Here is a 21170-nt window from a genome sequence, read left to right on the forward strand (position 1 = left end):
CATTTCATTACTACTGAAATTATTTCTTTTAGTTTTTATAAATCTAGAAAAAAAAAATACTAAGCGGTAAAACTAAATCGACGTATTTTTCTGTCGAAAATATATTCGCAGTCGGAACCGATCAGTCCCGTGATGAGCGAGTCGCAACCGGACGCGGCGGGAGAGGCGGCGGCGGGCGGCGGCTCGCTGACGGCGGCGCAGCGGGCGCGCTGCGAGCGGCAGCGGCTGCGGGCCGCCACGCTCCGGGACGCTCGCCTGCTGCGTCGGCCGCGGTGCGTGCTGCAGGCTCCGAGCTCGGGGTCGCAGTGCTAGCGGCTCCACCGAGCTGCGATCTGAAACGTCTTATTGCAGGAGCGGCACGGTGGAGCGCGCGAACGGGTTCGCGGGCGTGGACTCGGGCGGCGGCTTCCTGCTGAGCGACGAGCCGCCGCCGCCGCCGCGCCTGCGCCCGCCGCCCGCGCCCCTCGTACACGCGGCGCAGCAGCCGCGCTGCCTCCGCTGCGACGGACTCTTTCCCCAGTCGTTCCTGTTCGACAACTTCGACCACAGCGTCTGCGACGATTGCAGGTCGGTATTCACCGCGGTCGAGTCCGCGCGTCGCGCGGGAACCGACCGACGAGCCTCGCTCACTCCCCAGGGACGACGAGGGCGCGCACGCGCTGGTGCCGCGCACGGAGGCCAAGAGCGAGTACCTGCTGAAGGACTGCGACCTGGACTCGCGGCCGCCGCCGCTGCGCTGCCTGCGCCGCCGCAACCCGCACCGCGCCGGCTACGGCGAGATGCGGCTGTACCTGCGCGCGCAGCTGGAGGAGCGCGCGCTGGCCGTGTGGGGCTCGCGCGACGAGCTGCAGGCGGAGCGCGGGCGGCGGCTGGAGGCGCGCGACGCCACGCGGCAGCGCCAGGCTCGGCGGCGGCTGCGCGAGCTGCGCATGGACGTGCGGTCCAGCCTGTACGACCGCTCGCACCGCGCGCACCAGCACCGCTACGGGCCCGAGCGCCGCGCCGCTCGCGACGAGGACTCGTTCGAGCGCGCCTGCCTCGACTGCGGCCACGTGCAGACCTACGAGAAGATGTAGCCGTCGACGCCCGCCTCCCGCCTCCCGCCTCCCGCCATATTTTCTGTGATAGCGAACTCGATCGACCCGCGTTCGGGGCCGCGTAAACCTAGCCGCTAAGAGTATGGTCATCGAAAGACAATAGATGAAAATGAAATACACGCAGATTGATTTTACTTGTATCGGTAACGAATTATTGACCGAAAAGTGGACATATATGTAAGCTCTAGTATTCTGAAAGCCGAAATAGATAAAACCACGGTTTACGGGTACCACGGTACTTGCCCATCGTTGCCGCTAAATCAATGAAAGACACTTTTTAATTACACTGAATTGTTAATAACAAGGAGAAAAATGTATGAAACGTATATACTAGTTGTAATAAAAATAAATGCAATATTAATAAACCTGTCTACTTAATTCTTGTAGTTAGAGCCCTGTGGTTCCCAGTAAATTGGATGTATTGTAGTAATTTCTAAAATTTCTGAGTAAAATAAAAAAAAAAATAGCTAAATAATATTAATTTAATTTTTTACCAAGCTAGACTTTATACAAAGCGAGATATGAGAGTACGGCAGCATGACATCTTAGTGGTTCGAAGTGTCTACACGAGAGTGTGTCTACGCGGGCATCACCTAACGATGTTCGTGTACACAGGCGACGCGTCAGTTGCCACTTGCCCTCTCGCGTCAGTTGCCACTGGGCTAGTTACGTAAAACTATGTTCCAAGACTCCTTACAGTAGCCATTCAAAGACCATCGACTGCACTCGATATATCGGGTCTCATCAATTGATAATATTCCGTATGTGTGTGTGTGTGTGTGTGTGTAGAATCCGCAAGCGCTCTCGTGTTTATAAAATAAAATTGCCATTGAAAATTATTTATATTTCAGTGCAAAGACGACAAATTATACAAACATTTGTTTCTGTAAAAAAATATTTGACCCTGGGTACCCCAAATCACTATCACAAACATAAACAAAATATACTTAGTGGAACCAAATAATACAATGCAGTTCAGTAGGTATACAACTGTAACATATATTTTGTACAGATTATTCTATACAATTTGTTGTTCTGTTCTGTACTGTACACATCAATAATTACGACATATTCTATAAAATATGTTAGGTATTAAAAAAAAAGGTAAATCTTAAGTAATAGACTGCATATATCCAATATCCGGTGCTCTAACTGACGGGAACCATATTAAAAGTAGCATATACTGCAACCTGCAAAACAATACTCTGGCAGACTTGAAACGAAACCAAAATATCAATCCCAGTGTACAGTTAGTATAGCACAGGCGGTGTGAAGGGCTGCTCACTACACTCCAAAATAGGAATCTAAAATACATTATCTTACTTTATTATTAGTAGGATAATTATTCAGCCTACTAATAATAATAATTATTAGTATTATTATTAAAAAGGGCATAATATGTTTTTGAATATGGTCTCACTGTCACTTAGTGTCACTTCAGATAAATGCAGCTCAATTGTAAAAAAATAATTAACTCACAAAATAGACGAATTAAAGTACACGCCATGAGCAGGAGGTTGGTGATAGAAGCTTAATAATATCATAACCACCATAATACTATAACAACAATGCTCGAATGCTACGGTCCACATGTTGCAAGTTAGAACCCAGGACTGTGTTCTGAGCAGATTGCAAACTGTTCACCATTCATGTAGCCTTGCTGCTGGTGGCGTGTGCCTTACATATGTTTCATCTACTTAACTGATCCATGTTAGGTACTCAAAATGATTTAATACAGTAGCAGTTCACAATTAGAATAAACCATTGAAAAATTAGACATAGGTATTTCAATTAAATATGAACTAAAGAAATGCAGTGTTAGATAGCCTTTAAATCTTCAGGAAGATCATTCTTGGGATGCTTGTTTTCAAAATGCTGCTTGTAAGTCTTAGGGTCGGGCATCTGTGCCTGCAACGAGAATACACAACGTTACCTGGGTACCCTCACTCACCTCTGTCCTATCCCTGTTAATTTTAGTCTGATTTTCTTAAAAATATATAAATACCAGCTGCATAATACTATATCTAGTTTATATAAAGTGTAGAATAAAAAATTATAAACAATTGTGAAAACAGGTTTTAAACAGTGTTAATCATTATATATGTATCTAAGTTTAAACTCTAAGGTTTTATACAAAATATGTATTTTTAAATTTAAATATTGTGTATTTTCACTACTTTAGCTTCTTGTGTTATGTATGTACAAATGTAACCAATTACACTATCACATATACTATAGATGGAGGTAAATTATGAGGTTAGATTATGTTATAACAAAATATCCTCAAAGCAGAATCTGTAACTGGAGGCTGGTCACTAGTTTGCATTTCTGGTTACTAAATGTGTTTGAAAGCAATAAAGCAATATAAGTGTGGCCCAGTACCTTGCAGACAACACAAACGTGAACCAATGCCTTCTGAGCTGCCTTCTTCTGGTCTGTGGCACTGTGTCCCTGTTGTTTCTTCATTTTTGATTGCTTTTCGGCAGCTTTTGCCTGTGACTGAATTTTTTGTTGGCCACGAGCCATCCTGCCCTGCAACCAGTATTATTCATCATGAGATACAACATAACATTGTTACAGTGTTGAAGTAGTACTACTATGGGGCTCAATATTCACCGGCCCCTCTTTACATAAACTGCATCATGTTGTGACATTGCATGATCACCACCACAGTACCAAACACCATGGTTAAACCGAATAAAATAATAACTTAAGAAATGTAACATTCAAATTTAGTTAAGGTAATAATGAACAATATGTCCTGCACAAAAGGCCTCAAAATTGTATGCGAGTAAATTATTTTGTTTGCATTAGCTTAATTTGTTGTTATATCTGAGGATTATGATTTATTTTAAACAGTAGATGGTGACAGTCAAACATACATGATGGTAGAACCAAAGGACTATGGGGTTAAGTCTACTCAGCCAGTCATTGCACTATGCTATACAACACTGTGTATATATACTACAATATCCCATTGCCATCCTATGAAGAAAAGTCGTTTGGTATCGAGAAATATGCTTCTATCACTCATGGTTGATGAAGACAACATTTAATTTACTCAAAGTTTCTAATGTAACCAATGTGTCAACATGGTTACATTACAAATACAAAGTACATACTCGCACAAGTCCGAATGGTAAGGTTATCCACACACCATCAATGTCCACTCCATACTGATGAACATTTACTGCCAGATGTTACACTTTCATTTAGCAAATGACTAATTACCACCAATGTGAGGATGTTTTTTTATATACGCGGCGACGTTACTTGTGATAACGTTACCAGCACCTGCGTGCAGCAGAGTGATTGTGATGTGATTTACCTTTGATTAAACTCCTCTCACGCCTTCGATTCAAGATGCCCTTTGTGTGATGATCTATCGAAGAAGTGTTTAAGACACAATAAATTTACTGAGTTCTACACATAAATTGTAAGGATCCGTAAGCTCCGTCAAGTAAACGACAACAAATACAATAGGTAAGAAACGTGAATAATTAATTTATATAGTTAGTAGATTAACAATGTTAATATAATGTGGCTTTGAGGGGATTTTTTTAGCTTTTGCCTGTTATAAGTATCACTCGTGTCACTGTCAGTCAAATGAACCAAATGTCTAGTATGGTCTAGTAGACAGAGATAAAAATAATCACACAAACGCTTCAAGTAATACGAAAAGCTTAATAAGCATGCTTTTCACAAACTTCCTTAAGTATTGCTTATGATAACAGTTTTTTCTCATAAGTGAACACGATATTTGTCATCTTGCCATGTATTTATCGTGTATCGCGGTGTTGCCGTACAGTATCATGTCTTGTATTTCAAATCAAATTTTCTACTAAATCCCCTCAAAATATAGTTTTGAAGACAAATTCCAACAATATCTAAATATGTAACTTTATTGTCTTTTTAGTTTGTTTTCTTGGATTTTCTAGCATGAAGAAGCAAATAAGTAAAGAGCTAGAGAGTTATTTTCTCTCTTGCTTAAATGCTTGAATCAATCATCAATCATCTATTCCTATTTTGTAATCATTCGTACACGCCAAATTTCTCTAAGGTCGTTTTGGTATTTCTTTACTTCCTTCTTATTTAACATAATTTAATTATTTCATCTGAGTTTTAATTTAGACTAAAATATAGAGAGAACGTCAGGTAGTTCTCTGACATGGCAACATTGTCATTGTCATGTTTATTATCCAAAGTCCAAAATGATGTTACCCAAAGCCTCGAAGCTATTTATTAAAAAAGTGTTTTATTTTGAATAAGTTTCATACTTTTGATTTAGGTTGTAATATTGTTTATATTATTTTTATTCTTGTAATTGACATAATTTACTTTTAATAACTTTAATTCTTAATTAGGAAAGTCTGTGCGATATTAAAATAAGAAATTCGCGGTCCGTAAAGTACGTTTTTATTATCTTATAATCAGTCAGAATTCGTATTTTTATATTTATCTGCAGTTTTCTTTTATTAAGCAATAAGAAAATGTTAATATTTGATAACTTGTGAATAATTAAGTAGGAAAATGAGTATGAAACAATTAATATGTCGACTGTGCTATGGTCGCACATTACTGGCGAACATCTCTAAGAGCAGTAGTCGGTGCATGGCGTCGCAGTCACGCGACACCGACACTCCGCTAAAAAAACTGCTGGACAACGCCAGTAGCTTCGGTGAAGCGCAGCCGTCGGACGCCGAGCTGCAGTGGGCGACGGAGCCGTACGCGGCGCGGCCAGACTCCGCCGACGGGGACGGAGAGAGAGAGAGAGTGCTGCCTCACGAGACCACGGTCCTATTGTTTCCCGGACAAGGATCACAGCATGTCGGCATGGGCCGGCTTCTCGCAAACATACCTGCTGCTAAAGAATTATATGAATTGGCATCCAGCGTCGTCGGGTATGGTGCACAACAACTACAATACTACTAATACTAACTACAAATTACAATTAGTAATTGTTTTAAATAGATTTAAAATAGTTTGCATGGTAATTATTATGGGCACATATGAAATGGAATCGAACGGGATCAAAGGAGGTTTTCAAAAATGATGAATTGGTTTTGTAGTTTTCAGTAAAAAAGTTTATTTAATTGGCCATTTTTAAATAGAATCTTTTTTCTTGCCATTCTGTATTGTAATTTATTTTCAATTATGTAGATGCCTCATAGTGGGGGCTTTCATATATTGAAAGGGGAGCGATAGTTTTTCTTAACATTTACAAAAAAAAATCCTACAGTAATAGTAATGTACATTATGATTTCACCGACCTATCTCGCCACCGCCTTTGAATTTTGAAAATTAAACACTGACATGGATAGGCTGTATGGAGCTGTAATTTTAATTAAACAGAGATTAAGTGTATAGCGGTTTCTATGTCGATTGTCGCATGCCTAATCCTTGTTGTTAATTAAATATAAGTAAATCAATATTTATTTAAAAGAGCAGCACACAGTCTGCATTCCAAATAAGCGATAGAATAAAAAAACTTGACTATTCAAAAGTGTTTATATTAAGTTTATTTGAATAAAGGAAAAAAAAATTCGAATATTAGAGAGAGTAGAGTCTCTTTCGAGGAGTAGAGTTTTTTTTAAGTCCTCACAGAATCTACTAATACTAATAGTGAGCCCGACCGATACGTATTCTGAAAACGATTGGCGAATAATCGCGGGCGGCGGTCGCAGGTGGGACGTTTGGCGCGTGTGCACGGAGGGCCCGGCGGAGGAGCTGGACCGGCGCTGCCAGACGGCGGTGCTGGTGACGTCGCTGGCGGCGCTGGAGCGCGTGCGCGAGGAGCGGCCGACCGCGCTGCGGCGCGTGCGCGCGGCGGCCGGCTTCTCGCTGGGAGAGATCTCCGCGCTGGTGTTCGCGGGCGCGCTGCCGCTGGAGCCCGCGCTGCGGCTCGTGGAGCTGCGCGCGGCGGCCATGGCGGCGGCGGCGCGCGCGCGTCCCGGCGGCATGCTCACCGTGTGGCTCGCGCCCGACGCGCAGCTGCCGCGCGCGCTGCGGCTCGCGCGCGAACACGCCGCCGAGCGCGGGGTCGTCGACCCCGTGTGCCAGGTCGCCAACTACCTCTACCCCAACTGCAAGGTCGTCGCCGGCGACGAGGAGGTCAGCATCGCACGTCACTCCTACGATCGTATCGTGCGATCGCCTATTTCTCATAGTAAATATATTTTTATCCTGCACTGGATGTGTATATACCTACCTAGGACTCGAATGAGCGTCGTCGCCGAGTGGTTCACACTACCTTGACTTGGCACGTCTCAGCCGTGACCGCGATATCGTCAGCAAATCGAAGGTGATCGATGTACTCGCCGTCAATGTAGACGCCCAGCCCGCTCCAGTCCAGATGGCAGCTTTGGCGAAATAACATCGCCTTGGCTGACACATCGTTACAGTTGGATAGGCTTCGAATTCTTACCGTGGAGACGAACTGACATAGTGCCGTTTCGTATAGACATTTTTTAGCTTCGTCATATCGATAGTCAATTTGGCACCGCTTGGAGAGACTGTAATACCGCCCACGTGTCGATCGCTAAGCAAATTGACAGGTTGTATTCTTCGGTCTTCTGAATTACCTCACGCAGCGTAAGAATGATTTCTATGGTACTGAAGCCTTGTTGGAACCCGGCTTGTTCGGGAGACTGGAAGTCGTCAAACCTGCGAGCGAGATGATTCGTGATAACCCTCGAAAACAACTGTTAAATATGGCTTAGCAGTATTATGGATCTGAAATTCTTCAGAAGCAATTTGTAACCCTTGTTTATGAACAGAACCACACCCCCTTTGCCACGGTTTAGGCATTCTGCCCTCGAGGATGACGGAGTTGAAAAGGTTCTAAAGGATTCGTAGAATAGTCTATCTCCAGCCCTCAGAACTTCAGTGATGACTCCATTATCACCCGGCGCCATGTTGTTTTTAAGTTGTTTAAGAGCCATAGTAAACTCACTAGCACAGGCTGACGTCTGATATATTTTCGGTATAGTGTCGGGTTAATTTGGCTCTAGATTCCTTCGCCGTGTTGGTAACAGGTGCCCGTGTTGTCGTGTATAACTGTTATAGAACTTCTCAATTTGCCTCGAAAAGTTTAGACGATACAATCCTGCCGTTATTCGTTTTAACCCGCGTCCCCTGGCTCTGTCCGGCTGCCAGATCCCTGTTAAAGATTTTTAGTTCTTGTTTTTGCAGTACTGACAGTTTCCACGAACCTGTTGTTGTCGTCCACGTCCACGCACTCACCAAGGCATTCGCAAGCGGTTTAGCAATTCTAGCCGGATGGATCAGTATGGGTGTAGGGCGGAGAGTAGATTTTATTTATCCGCAGCAGCCGCAGCCGCCCGCCATTCCGGAAGCAGATTGTCGGATTTCAGGACTCCTTTCGAGAGTCCTTTCGCTTTCTTCGGAATTCAGATAATCTCACGACATGCCAGTGCCGTCTGCTCAACTCTTCCTCCGGTGCTCTTCATCGGTTCGCAGTGTTCGGACGTCGTCGTCGGGGCCGGTGGACGTCGATTGTGGTAGCTCAGTCGCATGACCTCAGTCTGATGCCCTTTCCATGACCGGTCGAGATGAGCGGGGCCGCCGGGGACCGGAGGGCGGGGTCGCGGGTGTAGATGTATCGTATCCGTTATATGATGCGAGCGGCGTGCGCAGGCGCTGGCGTGGGTGGAGCGGCGCGGCGCGGCGCTGGGCGTGCGGCGCGCGGCGCGCGTGCGCGTGGCGGGCGCGTACCACACGGCGCTGATGGCGCCGGCGGCGGCGGCGCTGGCCGCGGCGCTGGGCGGCGTGGCGGCGGCGCGGCCGCGCGTGGCGGTGGTGGGCGGCGCGGAGGCGCGGCCGTACGGGGACGCGGCGCACGTGCGGCGCGGCGTGGCGCGGCACGTGGCGGCGCCGCTGCGCTGGCAGCAGGCGCTGCAGGCGCTGTACGCGCGGCCGCGCGGCGCCTCGTTCCCGCTGACGCTGGCGCTGGGCCCGGGCCGCGCGCTGCGCTCCACGCTGCGGCAGGTCAACGCCCGCGCCTGGGACGCCTCGCTGCAGATAGACGTCTAGCGCTCCTAATAAACTCCGTACCGCCCCTCGCACCTTCTTATTCGAATTAAATCAGAATATCTCCTAGGTCCATTGCAGATTCTTATGATATGTCTAATCTACCGTCGGTTCATAAAGGTTTCGAGATGAAAAGAATTGACAAGAAACTCAGCTCATATAGTTGTAGATATTTACGATAATAGAGATACATCATTAAAATTTCGGAAAATACGTTGACCACCAGCATATGTATAATAATGTATATAATATATAAGCAGTCTAATCGGTGTTCGTAACCCGAACATACCAATCCTCACATGCAGTACCCGTTCACGAATATAGCGAATGAGCCAGCCATCATTGCACTCGACCATGTTACATCGACACTCCAACACATTGAGCTGGCCACAAATTTAAACTTTATAGCGAGCATGACTGCTGTCTGCTGCTGTCAGTGGCTTAGTATATTTTTATATTGATTAAATATGTGTATATAGTTTTAGTTTTCTTTTAATAAATAGATAAATGATAATTATTGTTTATTTTCTATGTACCCATCTTGTTATTTTTATATTCTCATTCCAGTTTTTTAGTCACTCTTCGCAACTCTAGTACAAGTATCTCGCATTTTTTCTACATTCCGTCTATATATATAGTAACTTTTATGGTATTAAATTAAAATCCAACTTTCAGTTTTTTAAACAGCTATTGTAAGTTGTGTACGAAGCACTAATTATGATGGACTACTTAGGCTTTGATGCCGGCTACCGGAAGAGAAACCCCAAGTATTGCCCGTGACTTGTGACACGGGTGTAGGTTTAAAAGGCCCTTTTAGAGTGCATTAACACTCATCTTCACTACGTGCAGCTTCCCCCCAGGCCCAACTAAGACCGGGATAAACCCATTTCTAATACAATTCACTTTAGTATCCAAAATACAACCGGCACGCTCTGAGCTCGTCGACTGAATGCCGCGGCTCACCCAACGAAATTCAACTACCGACCTCCGTATTTATAGATCGAAGTCAGTGTAGTAGGTCGGTCTATAAATACTGGATGGCGCTATTTACAATATTTGTAATAATCTTTACATTCTGTTTTAAAATGGTTTACTGCTAATAATATGGTATTAAATGGAGATAAAACAAAGTGTATTAAATGTACAATGTTGATGAAATATCGTACTGAACAATAAACTTATTAACTTTGTTGATGATACTGTATTGATGGGGTGCTCATATTTCTAAATTGGCGAATAGACTTAGTTCTGCCGCTTATGCGGTAAGAATAATTAGACAATTAGCAGACGTGGCAACGTGGCATATTTTCATAGCATTATGTCGTACGGTATTTTATTATCAGTTTTAAAAAAGTAGGTGATTACACTAATAAAAGCTTACGTAATGTCAACAAACTAGTTTCACCTAAGTGCCGTTTGACGAAAGTCAGTAATTCGTTTCATGGAAATTGCGTAAGGTTTTACAACAAACTCGAGTCTGTAGTCAATTTGTCAGAAAAAAATTCAAAAGTGTCATAAAATGTTTTCTTTGTAAAAAAGCTTATTATAAAATTGAAGAATTTATTAATAATAATAATGTTTTGTAGAAAATATCTAACTTGAAATTCATAGCGCTGACAATGTTATCTGATTAAACAGATATTAAGTGCGTAACGGTTTCTATGTCGATTATCGCATGCCTAATCCTTGTTGCTAGTTAAATATATATGAATCAATATTTATTTAAAAGAGCAACACATAAGTTTCGTTTTTTATTCTTCTTGTGATGAATCTGCATTCCGAATAAGCGGTAGAATATAAAACTTGACTATTCAAAAGTGTTTATATTAAGTTTATTTCAATAAAGGTTATTTCAATTTCTATTGGATACTTCATTAGTACTAAACACAAACTATTTTCTTTTAATATCATTTTAGAATATCGAATTTTTCTACAATATTGATGTGTTGTATGTTAAGAAATACGACATCATGCGAAAGAAGGTGGACTTTGCACAAAGTCTGCGCTGGTATCAAAGTAGCACGTACTTATATCTCCAAGCTTTTTGCTATGTAAATTTATATTCGGTAGAAGAGTGCGAAATGGCAACGAATTAATAGGCTATTGAGGCGTATATCTTAGTTCCCTCGATAGTCGGTATCGTGGTCAAATGCAGTCAGCTGCAGCTCGCTTGTCATACCATAAGTTTAAGTACCGTTCTTATTAATAATAGTAGTGACTTTTATTCAGTTCCATTAAAGTAATGATGACGACGACTATTTATTTATTTATTTGCGTAACCTATTGATTACATTGTTATTACAAATTAATTTACAGTTCCATATTGAGCTGCATTTTGAGCATGCAAATTTAAATTCATGTTAATAGAACTTGTTAAATGTTAACAACTAGGTAATTGTCATAATTATTTATATTGTTAAATGTCCAAAATATAATTAAGTAATAATATGTATGTCCAAAATTAAAATTAAATGTAATAATAACAATTTATATCATTTATAGGTTATAATCAGTGTTTGAAGTCGAGCTTCTTGTATTCAGCGCTGAGGATATGTTGTAGTAGTCGATCCTCGTTGAAAATACTCCTGCATATTGTAAAAGCATTTATCTATTAACCATTTCTTAAATGATAACTTAAAGGGCTTCATAGATAGTTCTTTAAATTTTGGTATATTATTGTATATTTTTGCCACCAATACGTAACAATTTTTTTCATATACTTAATGTACTTCTACGTTGCGGCAACAGTAATCGTGTTGTATTTCTAGGTTTATGCCTGCAATTGATATCCGCCGTAGCATACAATTCTTGATGACCCTTAACGAAAATTCCAGCCTCTAGTACATTGAAGCTAAAGTATCTTCAATTTTCTAAAAAGTGCTCTACATGACTCTAATGGATCTGCTCCACAAATGGCCCTAATGCATTTTTTTTTGTTATAAAAGCTTTTGTCACATCTGTGGAATTTCCCCATAACAAAAGTTCGTACTTGAGGACTGAACTTATATAATCGTGGCATGCAGTAAGAGTTGTGTATTCGCTGGATACCAGTCTTAACTTCCTTAAAGCGAAAATAAATTTATTTAGTCTTTTGCATATTTTATATTATTGAATGGTAGAAATGTTAATAATTAAGAATAGTTACTCTGAAGGACGGTCGTAGGTCTGATGTATGCTATTTCGAACCAAAATAGACAATATAGTTTGTTGGCTATTTAAGCATTGCATTCATCACTATGCGCGGTGTGATAATATTTTTAAGCACATCTTTTGGAATAACAGTGGACAGTATCAGGTCATAGTTTATTCGCTCCCAGGGTGGTCGTCTCGCTCGTCCGCGTCGCGGAGCGTTCGTAGAAGGATGGAACGTCGTCGATTCGCGTCACAGACTGCGACGGGGCGGGGCGGGAGGCGGGGGCGTGCGAAATGAAACCGCCGGGCGACTATAAATAATTTACTATATCAAAAATAAATATCTAGCGGCGGCGGCGGCGGCGGCGGCGGCGGCGGCGGCGGCGGCGGCGGTCAGATGCCGAGCGGGTTGGCGGTGGGCTGTCCGCCGGCGGCCGCCACGTCCGCCCCGAGCCGCGAGAGGCGCTCGTGCCTGGCGGCCGGCGCGGCGTCCCGCGCGGCCGACAGCAGGCGCGGCTGGCGGGCCAGCGCGCGCTCCGCCCACGCCTCGGCCAGCCGCAGCTCGTGGTCGGCGGCCGGCAGCGACAGCCGCGCGGCGCGGGACGCGCGCGAGATGGCCGCCACCGACGTGTACGAGTCGACGGCCGCGGCCGCCAGCCGGTTGAGCAGGAACTGCCGGTCGACGACGGCGCGGCCGTGGCGGCGCAGCGCGGCCTCCACGCAGGCGCCGAACTCGGCGGCGCCGCGCGCCAGCTCGGCGGCGGCGGGCCGCAGCGCGGGCGCCACGTGCGGCGCCAGGTCGGGCCCGCGCGCCAGCCCCACGGCGGCGGTGGCGCGGCGGCCCGCCTCGCTGAAGATCAGTCCCAGGTTCGCGGTCGGGTTCTTGAACGCGCGCTGCAGCTCCTGCAGGTGCGAGCCCGCGAACTGGATGCCTGCGGAGACCGAACGATACCGATACCGATGAGTTCGATTCCCTTCCGAAATCGACATAGAAATGAGCCTACGATTACCTAGTTCACTTGTTTTAAACGGGCAATTATTTACTAAACTACATTAATATTTACAAACACTGCCAGTGATTAAAAACGATTAATACATCTAGAGAGTATGATATATTAATGACAATATAATACTTTACAAAAAAAATCTTTCAATTTTTTATTACTACGATTGAACTGATTTATATAAATTTAAACGTAACCGAACAAAGAGAAATATTAACAGTAAACAATAATTTACTTCACTTATATACAAAACATATCAATATCAATGTTCGTGTTCGAAGTAAACGCCTCCATCGAGGCGACCTATAGACATAAAGTCCCTACATCCATAATCGAGACACCCAATACTTAAATTTCATAAAGACACGATCTCGTAACACCACAGGATATGCCGGGCGATGGTCACTCACCGGTGAGCGCGACGAAGAGTCGCAGGATGTCGTTGGTGCCCTCGAAGATGCGGAAGATCCTTAAGTCGCGTAGCACGCGCTCGAGGCCGGTGGCCTTCATGTAGCCCATGCCGCCCAGGATCTGGATGGCCTCGTCCACCACCGTCCACGCAGAGTCCGACGCGAACACCTGCGGCCCGGCACACAACAATATTGTACACATTTGAAAGCAATCACGATCTAGTCTAATATCAGTTATTTCTCAAATATTGGTCAAGATTATCATCTGTTCCCTTTAAAATGATAATAATTTAATTAATTTACGTGCTAACAACACTATATGTTTGTATTTAATACGTATACAAGTACTATAATATAATATGTCAATCAAAAATACTAAACGGTGTCGAAAACATGTTAGCGAAGGTTTCGCTTTTCAATCTACTTTTGTAATCGTATCTGACTTTCACTGGCCCAGTTACTGGATCACGCTAGAAGTTCGCCGACGGCCTGCGGTCGACTCGGACGGGCGTACCTTGGAGATGGCGGCCTCGAGGTGGTAGTCCTTGCAGCCGGAGTCCATGTTGCCGCTGACCATGTAGGCGAGCGACTCGGTGACGTACTGCAGCGTGGCCATGCGCGCGAGCTTCTCCCGGACGCCGCCGAACTCGACGAGCCTCCGGCCGAACTGCGTCCTGGTGGCTGCGTGCTCGGCGGCCTGGCGCAGGGCGGCGCGCTGGGTGCCGGCGAGGGCGGCGGCCATGCCGAAGCGTCCGTTGTTGAGGATGTTCATGGCGACCTTGAACCCGTTGCCGAGCCCGCCCAGCACGCAGCGCGCCGGCACGCGCACGTCCTCGAAGTACACCTCGGCCGTGTTGGAGCACTTGATGCCCATCTTGTTCTCGGGCGGGCCCGACGACACGCCGCCGAACGACCGCTCCACCACGAACGCCGTCACCTGCCGCCACGGGGCCGCACGTCACTTCTCTATCGCATATACCCACCCCTGTGACACGCTACTCTCATAACGCATTTTCAATATACATGTACATATATAACAGAGTTTTCATCATTCCCCCACATAACGCGAGAATTTCACACATTATATATCTGAACTCTGACATTTATAGTGATTTGTACGATTCATAATTAGTCTTTTAGTTCATATGCATATATTTCTATCATTTTTCTTAACATTCAAATCCAAAGGGGATTTGAATGTTAAGAAAAATGATACAACAAGAAAAGTTGAGGGTGAATAATTTATACACTATCGTACATTTACACAATTACAATTTATACAGTGCGTCGTAGGAGTATTTCCGTATAACTATACGGAAATACTCCTACGACGCGATTACCTATAACATGAAACCAATCTACTATTTAGAATTATTATAATTAAGTATGACTCCACTAATCTTTACGTAGTACACAATGAAATCGCTTCCGCTGTCTTACATCTTTTAAACTACGCAACGAAGTTTAATGCAATTTTTAGCGATAAATTGAGTGATTCGAGAGGAAGGATATTATTCACATATATAATACATGTACGGCCGTGCGAAGCCAGGGCAAGTCTCTCTCTCTCTCTAGCCATCACATATTCCCAGTTCATCTGGGGTAGAATCTCTAATTATAAATAAATGTCGTTTACCCCAAAGAATATGGTAAATAAAAATAGTTTTACATCGAAGCTGAAAGCAATAAGCTTAGTAAATGCGCGCTGCGCATGCGCTCCTCAGTACAAAATGTCATCGGAGCAACCACAACAGCGACGTGTAAGGAGTCATACTTTGTCGACGGTCTTCCCGTCCTTCTCAATGGGCGTCTGCGCGAACACGGTCATGATCTCTGCGATGCCACCGTTGCTGATCCAGATCTTGGAGCCGTTCAGTATGAAGTGGTCGCCGTCCGGGGAGAGTACGGCGCGCGTCCTACAAACAAACCACACCATATCATAAGAGAAATATTTTCAGAGTGCAAAATATATAACATATACACAGTCTCGGTGGTCTATTGGTTTAGGATGGATGAATGGTCGCGGGTTCGATTCTTTGTACAGTGCAAACAATTGTATTCATGAGTATGATTGTTTGTATCTGTCCGTTGTAGGTTTTTGAACATTCTAGATATTCTTTATATTCTAAATATGGTTTCAGTGGGGTTGTATCCTCAGGGCCCTGGGCTGCAGCCTAAAGAGCCCTTAGGTAGATCCGCCTCGAGTCGGTTGACCTACATTCCATTATCGTATATTAAAAGAAAAGTACCCATGTTGCTATAAAGACGCAGTTTGTGGATGCAGGGAAGATACTCGATTCATAACAAATAATTACTAATCATTTGGCAATAATTGGACAATATCAGTTTAGTTGATTAATTAGTTCATGAGAGGTAGGCGTCTGATTATTTGGGTTCTATAAATGGAATTCGTGTCATTAATTCGCGTTCTAATACAAGCACACCCGTGTGGCTTATCACGTAACGCACTGATTATATATAATCGTGTCTGCTGCCTACTGATAACGGTAATCTGTAAAAACAACGTCAACAACGTACCCTACAGTCACAACATGCCGAGTTGATAGATAACGGACAGCCCTTGTAGAGGCACTCACTTGATGGAGCCGGCGTCGGAGCCCGAGGAGGGCTCGGTGAGGCAGAAGGCGGCGTACTCCCCGGAGGTGACGCGCGGCAGGTACTGCGCCTTCTGCTCGGGCGTGCCGAACAACAGGATGCCCTTGAAGCCGATGGACTGGTGCGCGCCCAGCGTGATGCCCACGCCCAGGTCGTGCGCGCCCACCACCTGCGCCACACCCCTCATGCTCATCACGCTCACCACAAACATTTATTCAAATTCATTTTAGCCGCTTATGAATGTATTATAATTTTTTCCCTACCGTCCAGTTCGGTATATATGTAGATCCAATTGAGAAGAACTGGCAAGAAACTCAATTAAATTACTTTTTTTGTAAAGCCAGTATATTTACTATGTATATTTATATAGGTGTCTATGTCTAACATTAAATGAACATCCCGTGCAGGAACAACTATTGCCATGCACGCTCGTCATTCAAATAATGTTTAGTGAGTCATAGCTTAGTAAATATGATTAACAGATGTTTTTTATTTATTTAAGGGTAATTTACTACCTACTACTATTGCTGCTCCACCGCCGACACAAATCCTAAACTACTCTACTCATAGTTAAGTCTAACAATGAATGATGAGTCTGCGTTCCGAATGAGTGGTAGAATAAAAAAAATGTGACTATTGAAAAGTGCTCATATTAAGTTTATTTGAATAAAGACTTCCTATTCACAAATGTAGAAATTATCAACTAATTGTATTTCAATATAACACTTGTATAAAGCCAGCAAAGTTTGTAAAATATCAAGCGTATATCAAAATTAGATAATATAATAATAAGGGCAGAAGGCCGAAAAAGAGATGGACTGTGTGAAAGATGGCATGGTAAGAAGGAGTAATAACGTGATGACTGCGAACAGGGACAAGAAAAACATGTTACGAAGCGGAGGATGATGACCAAAATTAGATATATTAGATCTGAGAGATATATTAGATATTTTCGAAGAAATCAACAGAGGAATTGCTGCACGTGCCCGATTTTGCATGACATATACCTATTAGAGATGTAGGAGTGTAAACAAACTTAGACTATGTGTGTTTGGTCGGTGTGTACCTCCACTAGGCGCGCGTACTGCGTGTTGTTGAGGCCGAGCCCCCCGAGGTCGGTGGGGACCTGCAGCCCGAAGGCGCCGAGGTCCCACAGCCCCGACAGCGTGCCCTGCTCGATCTGAGCGTCCGCGTCATTCTTCGCCGGGTCGTTCACCTGCGAACGAACATGAACATGCGCTACTTGCTAAACTTCAGTGTCTCGTCTTACCGTTACCAAAATACACTAAATTATATAATGTGATAAAATATATTTATATACGAGTACAAACTGTCCATAGTTGTACAAAAATGTAGAGGACTGTCCCTCGCCTGTGCAAGACGTATCTTATCACATGTTTTAGGTACATCGATTAATATAATGACTCTGGGTTTGATTTTAAACAAAAATAAACGTCAGTTTGAGACAAATAATTTAACACGTTAGGGATATTATATATATGGTACCCGGCCGATCGAGTTTTGCTCGCGTCTATTAATGAGTGGTACGTTCATCACGGTAATTCCCGAATGAACATGTACAATATATAACTAGGTATATATGTTATAGTAAACTGTAATGTATCAATATAGGGTATATGTTAATATGTACTTGACATGGCCACTGTCAACAGTTTTGTTGGGATGCTTCCAAGGAATTGGCATGAGGTCAACTGAGCTGTTGCATTGACCTACAATTAACGGGATCAATGTATGTATCAGTCGCGTACGGAATTGGTTTATAGTACACACTCCAACAATGGTAAGTATGTGAGTACACATACACTCTCTTATAAAAATGATAATAATAATATTTATACGAGAGTAACCTAACATTACCCTGATATTCAATAGATTTAAAAGTACAAAACGCAAACCTCTTCGAAGAACTTTTCAACAGGCGGCACCAGCTCCTGCAAGGTCTGTCGCTGGTCCTCCGACAAGGGTTCAGGGAAAGGGAACACCTGCGCAGTCTCGAGTCGTCCGCGGAACAGGTTCAGTGTGTAGGAGCCGCTCTGCTGCGCACCGCGCCGCTCGCCCGCAGCCGGGGCCTCCGACGACGCACTGCGAGCACTGACACACACGGCCATACATATCATTACAGTTATATCATACAACAGCCAGGCAGACTGCATGACAGGAGGATATGGGCCTAACACTGGCCAGCTCGCAGCCTGTTATGTGATGTGGTTTTAAGTTATCATTCCCATCTCTTCCTGTACAATGTGAATGTATTGTAGTGTACGGCTACTTTGTAACCACATGGGAAAGTCACCGAGAGACAATTACCAGCATGAACAAAAATGCCATCAAAAGTCCATCAGATAAAATAAGACTCCTGCAGTGCATGTGACACAGAGTATCATAGATACTAATGAGTGAGAATAATAGTACAACTTACTAATGACAATATTATAAGAGGATACAACTGAATATTTAATGATATAAGACGGCTTACAGCACAAGATTAGCTTCTAAAACATGTACATGAATTGGACGGATTAATTAAATAAATTACTGTATTAATTTTGACAAGAAACACAGATATGGTGTCAATATTTGTACTATCTGTTAAAATTAATATGTAATTAAATGATTGTAATCCACATATCTAATCATAATTTAAGTATTCAAACTAAATGCGGGCTCATTCAATAAGCCTCTCGCTGTTATTAGCATAGTTTTGAAAGTATGCTAAGAAATGAAAGTATATATAATTGCTAAAATGTGACAGCTATACTAATGTGATGTATGTTGGTTTCTATTTTCTAGATTTAACCTCTCATCTGGGCCGTTGTGAGGGCCGGTATACTAATATAAATTCAAACTAAATTAATTTTAGCATAACAAAAAGTAACTTAAACAATGTCAGTCAGAAACATTATATACTTATGTAAGTTATAAAAAAACTTACAAAAGTAATTAAAACTAACTTATATAATGATGTAATCAATATGAGACCAAAACAGTAAAGTCTATGTATTCAGAAAAAATAATTTAATATTTAGCAAATATTCTGTACATACAGTGACAAACTTAAGTATAATAGAATAATAAGATATATATTTTGTGAATGTTATATGTTCATTATTCTGTCATTGCTGTACGGGACCATATTCAATTTGGTGATCAAGAACATGTCCCGCTATTTACATAAATTCTCAAACACGGGACATCAGAAAATATGTGGCTAAATTAAAATCAATCAAGAGTGATGTAAGATCCAAAGATATGGAAGATATAGTTTTAAAATGTTGCTTTTGCTGAATAACAAACATGTCATTCATGAGTTCTCCTAATTTGCTTACAAGACGAATCTCACATCTACTATATTTTTTAATTATAATTTGTGTCTGAAAACTGATACACAGTAGCACACTGAAAATTAATGTAAATATGTTCTACACATTGTTATCTCTTCTATTACCATAAAATATTGATCACCACTGTCTATGAATAATGCTATGCTGTTGTAAATATTTAGATTTGACTATTATCACCACAGCACTGAAGCACACAACAGTCAGAAATAGGATTTTATGTACAAATTGTAAATTTCTGTTAAGCTGGCCACATTAATTCACTGGAGATGCATTGTTTTTATTCCCTGTTAAAGTTTAAAAGCAAATTAATTATGCTGGCAATGTGCACTTCAAATATATCTCAAGTTGATCTGTTTTAAAAATAAAGCCAACAAGAAGAAAACCAATATTATTATAATATACTCATTTCTATAGAGAAGCCAATAACTCTGCCTTTAATAAATCTCACAATATTTCTGAAGTTACTATAGTCAGTAGTCTCCTTGGACTTTGTCCTACAACCTTTACATCACCTCCATATAAGTGAGTTTGGACGTAATTAATTACCTTCATTACATAGGGTGCAATACAAATACACTAGTGGTAATAAGGTGCGGTACAAAGTCCAAGGAGAGATCATGGAGAGAATATGTAACAGTACGAGGGCACTGGGGAAGGCAGACTAATCGTCTACTCACCTATAGAGGGGCAGCAACCTGCCCGATAAGCAGCGTTTCGCACAATTAATCAAATTTGTACCATTCATTTTTAACGTGTGCGTTTTTTAACTATTATTATTACATCAAACTTATCAAGAAACAACCAAAGTTACTTGGGGAATTGACTAGTTATTCATTGTAGACTTAATGGATAATGAATTAATAAATTACACTTTTAAGTAAATCTAAAACAGATCTATTTCTAATATATAAAATAAAATAAAACTCAAAAAGGGATATAAATTTTGTATGGTCTAAATAACCATGGTGAATGGTCAACAAACGACTGAGAGACTGAAGTAGAAATATAAAATTATTATTGGAACGAAGAACTTATGAAACCAAACAGAACTCCCACATTTAACGTGGTAATTGTCAAAGTCAACATTGTGATTGTCATTTTTGACGGCCGTCATATTTAACGTCGTCGTGACTGGGATCAAGTGAGATCTTCCTTACTACTTTTTGCCCCGGTACCAAAGAGTAAAGTAAATAAAATATACCAAAAGGAACCCGGCACCTTCCCAGGGGCAACTATTCCTGGGTTCAACGTCTTTCGGCTGATTTTCTTATGTATAAACGAAACTTAAATTTATGTATGTACTATTATATTATATGCTGCAACTATTATATCAAAATTGAATACCAGCGACACCATATTTTTCACATTTTGAGTAGGTTCACGTCTTTACAGTACATACTATGTTCCTTGGGTTTCATATCACGTTCTGAACCGACACTGACTCGTGTCGACGAGGCCCTTAAATTTAAAAATAAAGGCGGGGCGTAATTCCCGTTCGCC

The 21170-nt window shown here is 42.5% G+C and overlaps 4 protein-coding genes across 4 annotated transcripts; 2 read left to right on the forward strand and 2 right to left on the reverse strand.

The window, feature by feature from the left end:
- Positions 1–349: 349 nt before the first annotated feature.
- LOC131848483 (DNA repair protein complementing XP-A cells homolog) lies at positions 350–1092 on the forward strand (the record flags this gene model as incomplete). Its single annotated transcript, XM_059198401.1, has 2 exons — positions 350–567; positions 638–1092. Coding segments are annotated over 2 exons (657 nt in total), but the record flags the coding sequence as incomplete, so codon positions are not given.
- Positions 1093–1920: 828 nt separating this feature from the next.
- LOC131846000 (zinc finger protein 706-like) lies at positions 1921–4711 on the reverse strand. The gene is made up of 3 exons (XM_059195240.1): positions 4426–4711; positions 3480–3629; positions 1921–3005 (listed from the first exon to the last, which is right to left on the reverse strand). The coding sequence occupies exons 2-3, from the start codon at positions 3621–3623 to the stop codon at positions 2916–2918; spliced, it is 234 nt and encodes a 77-aa protein (XP_059051223.1). The 5' UTR covers positions 3624–3629; positions 4426–4711; the 3' UTR covers positions 1921–2915.
- A 505-nt stretch (positions 4712–5216) lies between these two features.
- On the forward strand, positions 5217–9257 carry LOC131845839 (probable malonyl-CoA-acyl carrier protein transacylase, mitochondrial). The gene is made up of 3 exons (XM_059195010.1): positions 5217–5998; positions 6782–7208; positions 8754–9257. The coding sequence occupies exons 1-3, from the start codon at positions 5628–5630 to the stop codon at positions 9147–9149; spliced, it is 1194 nt and encodes a 397-aa protein (XP_059050993.1). The 5' UTR covers positions 5217–5627; the 3' UTR covers positions 9150–9257.
- A 3414-nt stretch (positions 9258–12671) lies between these two features.
- Positions 12672–20727, reverse strand: LOC131845476 (very long-chain specific acyl-CoA dehydrogenase, mitochondrial). Its single transcript, XM_059194577.1, has 8 exons — positions 20348–20727; positions 18225–18420; positions 17375–17524; positions 16290–16477; positions 15467–15608; positions 14207–14629; positions 13693–13861; positions 12672–13210 (listed from the first exon to the last, which is right to left on the reverse strand). The coding sequence occupies exons 1-8, from the start codon at positions 20413–20415 to the stop codon at positions 12672–12674; spliced, it is 1875 nt and encodes a 624-aa protein (XP_059050560.1). The 5' UTR covers positions 20416–20727.
- Between the last annotated feature and the right edge of the window lie 443 nt (positions 20728–21170).

This window comes from Achroia grisella, unplaced genomic scaffold (genome assembly GCF_030625045.1).
Source record: "Achroia grisella isolate CSIRO2021 unplaced genomic scaffold, CSIRO_AGI_Agris_v1 utg1056, whole genome shotgun sequence".
Taxonomy (NCBI): domain Eukaryota; kingdom Metazoa; phylum Arthropoda; class Insecta; order Lepidoptera; family Pyralidae; genus Achroia; species Achroia grisella.

Excerpts from the sequence above, each read along its gene's own strand:
- LOC131846000 (XM_059195240.1), bottom strand. The coding sequence starts at position 3,623 with ATGGCTCGTGGCCAACAAAAAATTCAGTCACAGGCAAAAGCTGCCGAA. Across the intron at positions 3,006-3,479 it reads ACGTTTGTGTTGTCTGCAAG|GCACAGATGCCCGACCCTAA; the intron begins GTACTGGGCCAC and ends TTCTCGTTGCAG.
- LOC131845839 (XM_059195010.1), top strand. The coding sequence starts at position 5,628 with ATGAGTATGAAACAATTAATATGTCGACTGTGCTATGGTCGCACATTA. Across the intron at positions 5,999-6,781 it reads TTGGCATCCAGCGTCGTCGG|GTGGGACGTTTGGCGCGTGT; the intron begins GTATGGTGCACA and ends CGGCGGTCGCAG. Across the intron at positions 7,209-8,753 it reads TCGTCGCCGGCGACGAGGAG|GCGCTGGCGTGGGTGGAGCG; the intron begins GTCAGCATCGCA and ends CGGCGTGCGCAG.
- LOC131845476 (XM_059194577.1), bottom strand. The coding sequence starts at position 20,415 with ATGAATGGTACAAATTTGATTAATTGTGCGAAACGCTGCTTATCGGGC. Across the intron at positions 18,421-20,347 it reads AGGTTGCTGCCCCTCTATAG|TGCTCGCAGTGCGTCGTCGG; the intron begins GTGAGTAGACGA and ends CGTGTGTGTCAG. Across the intron at positions 14,630-15,466 it reads ACGGGAAGACCGTCGACAAA|GTGACGGCGTTCGTGGTGGA; the intron begins GTATGACTCCTT and ends CCGTGGCGGCAG.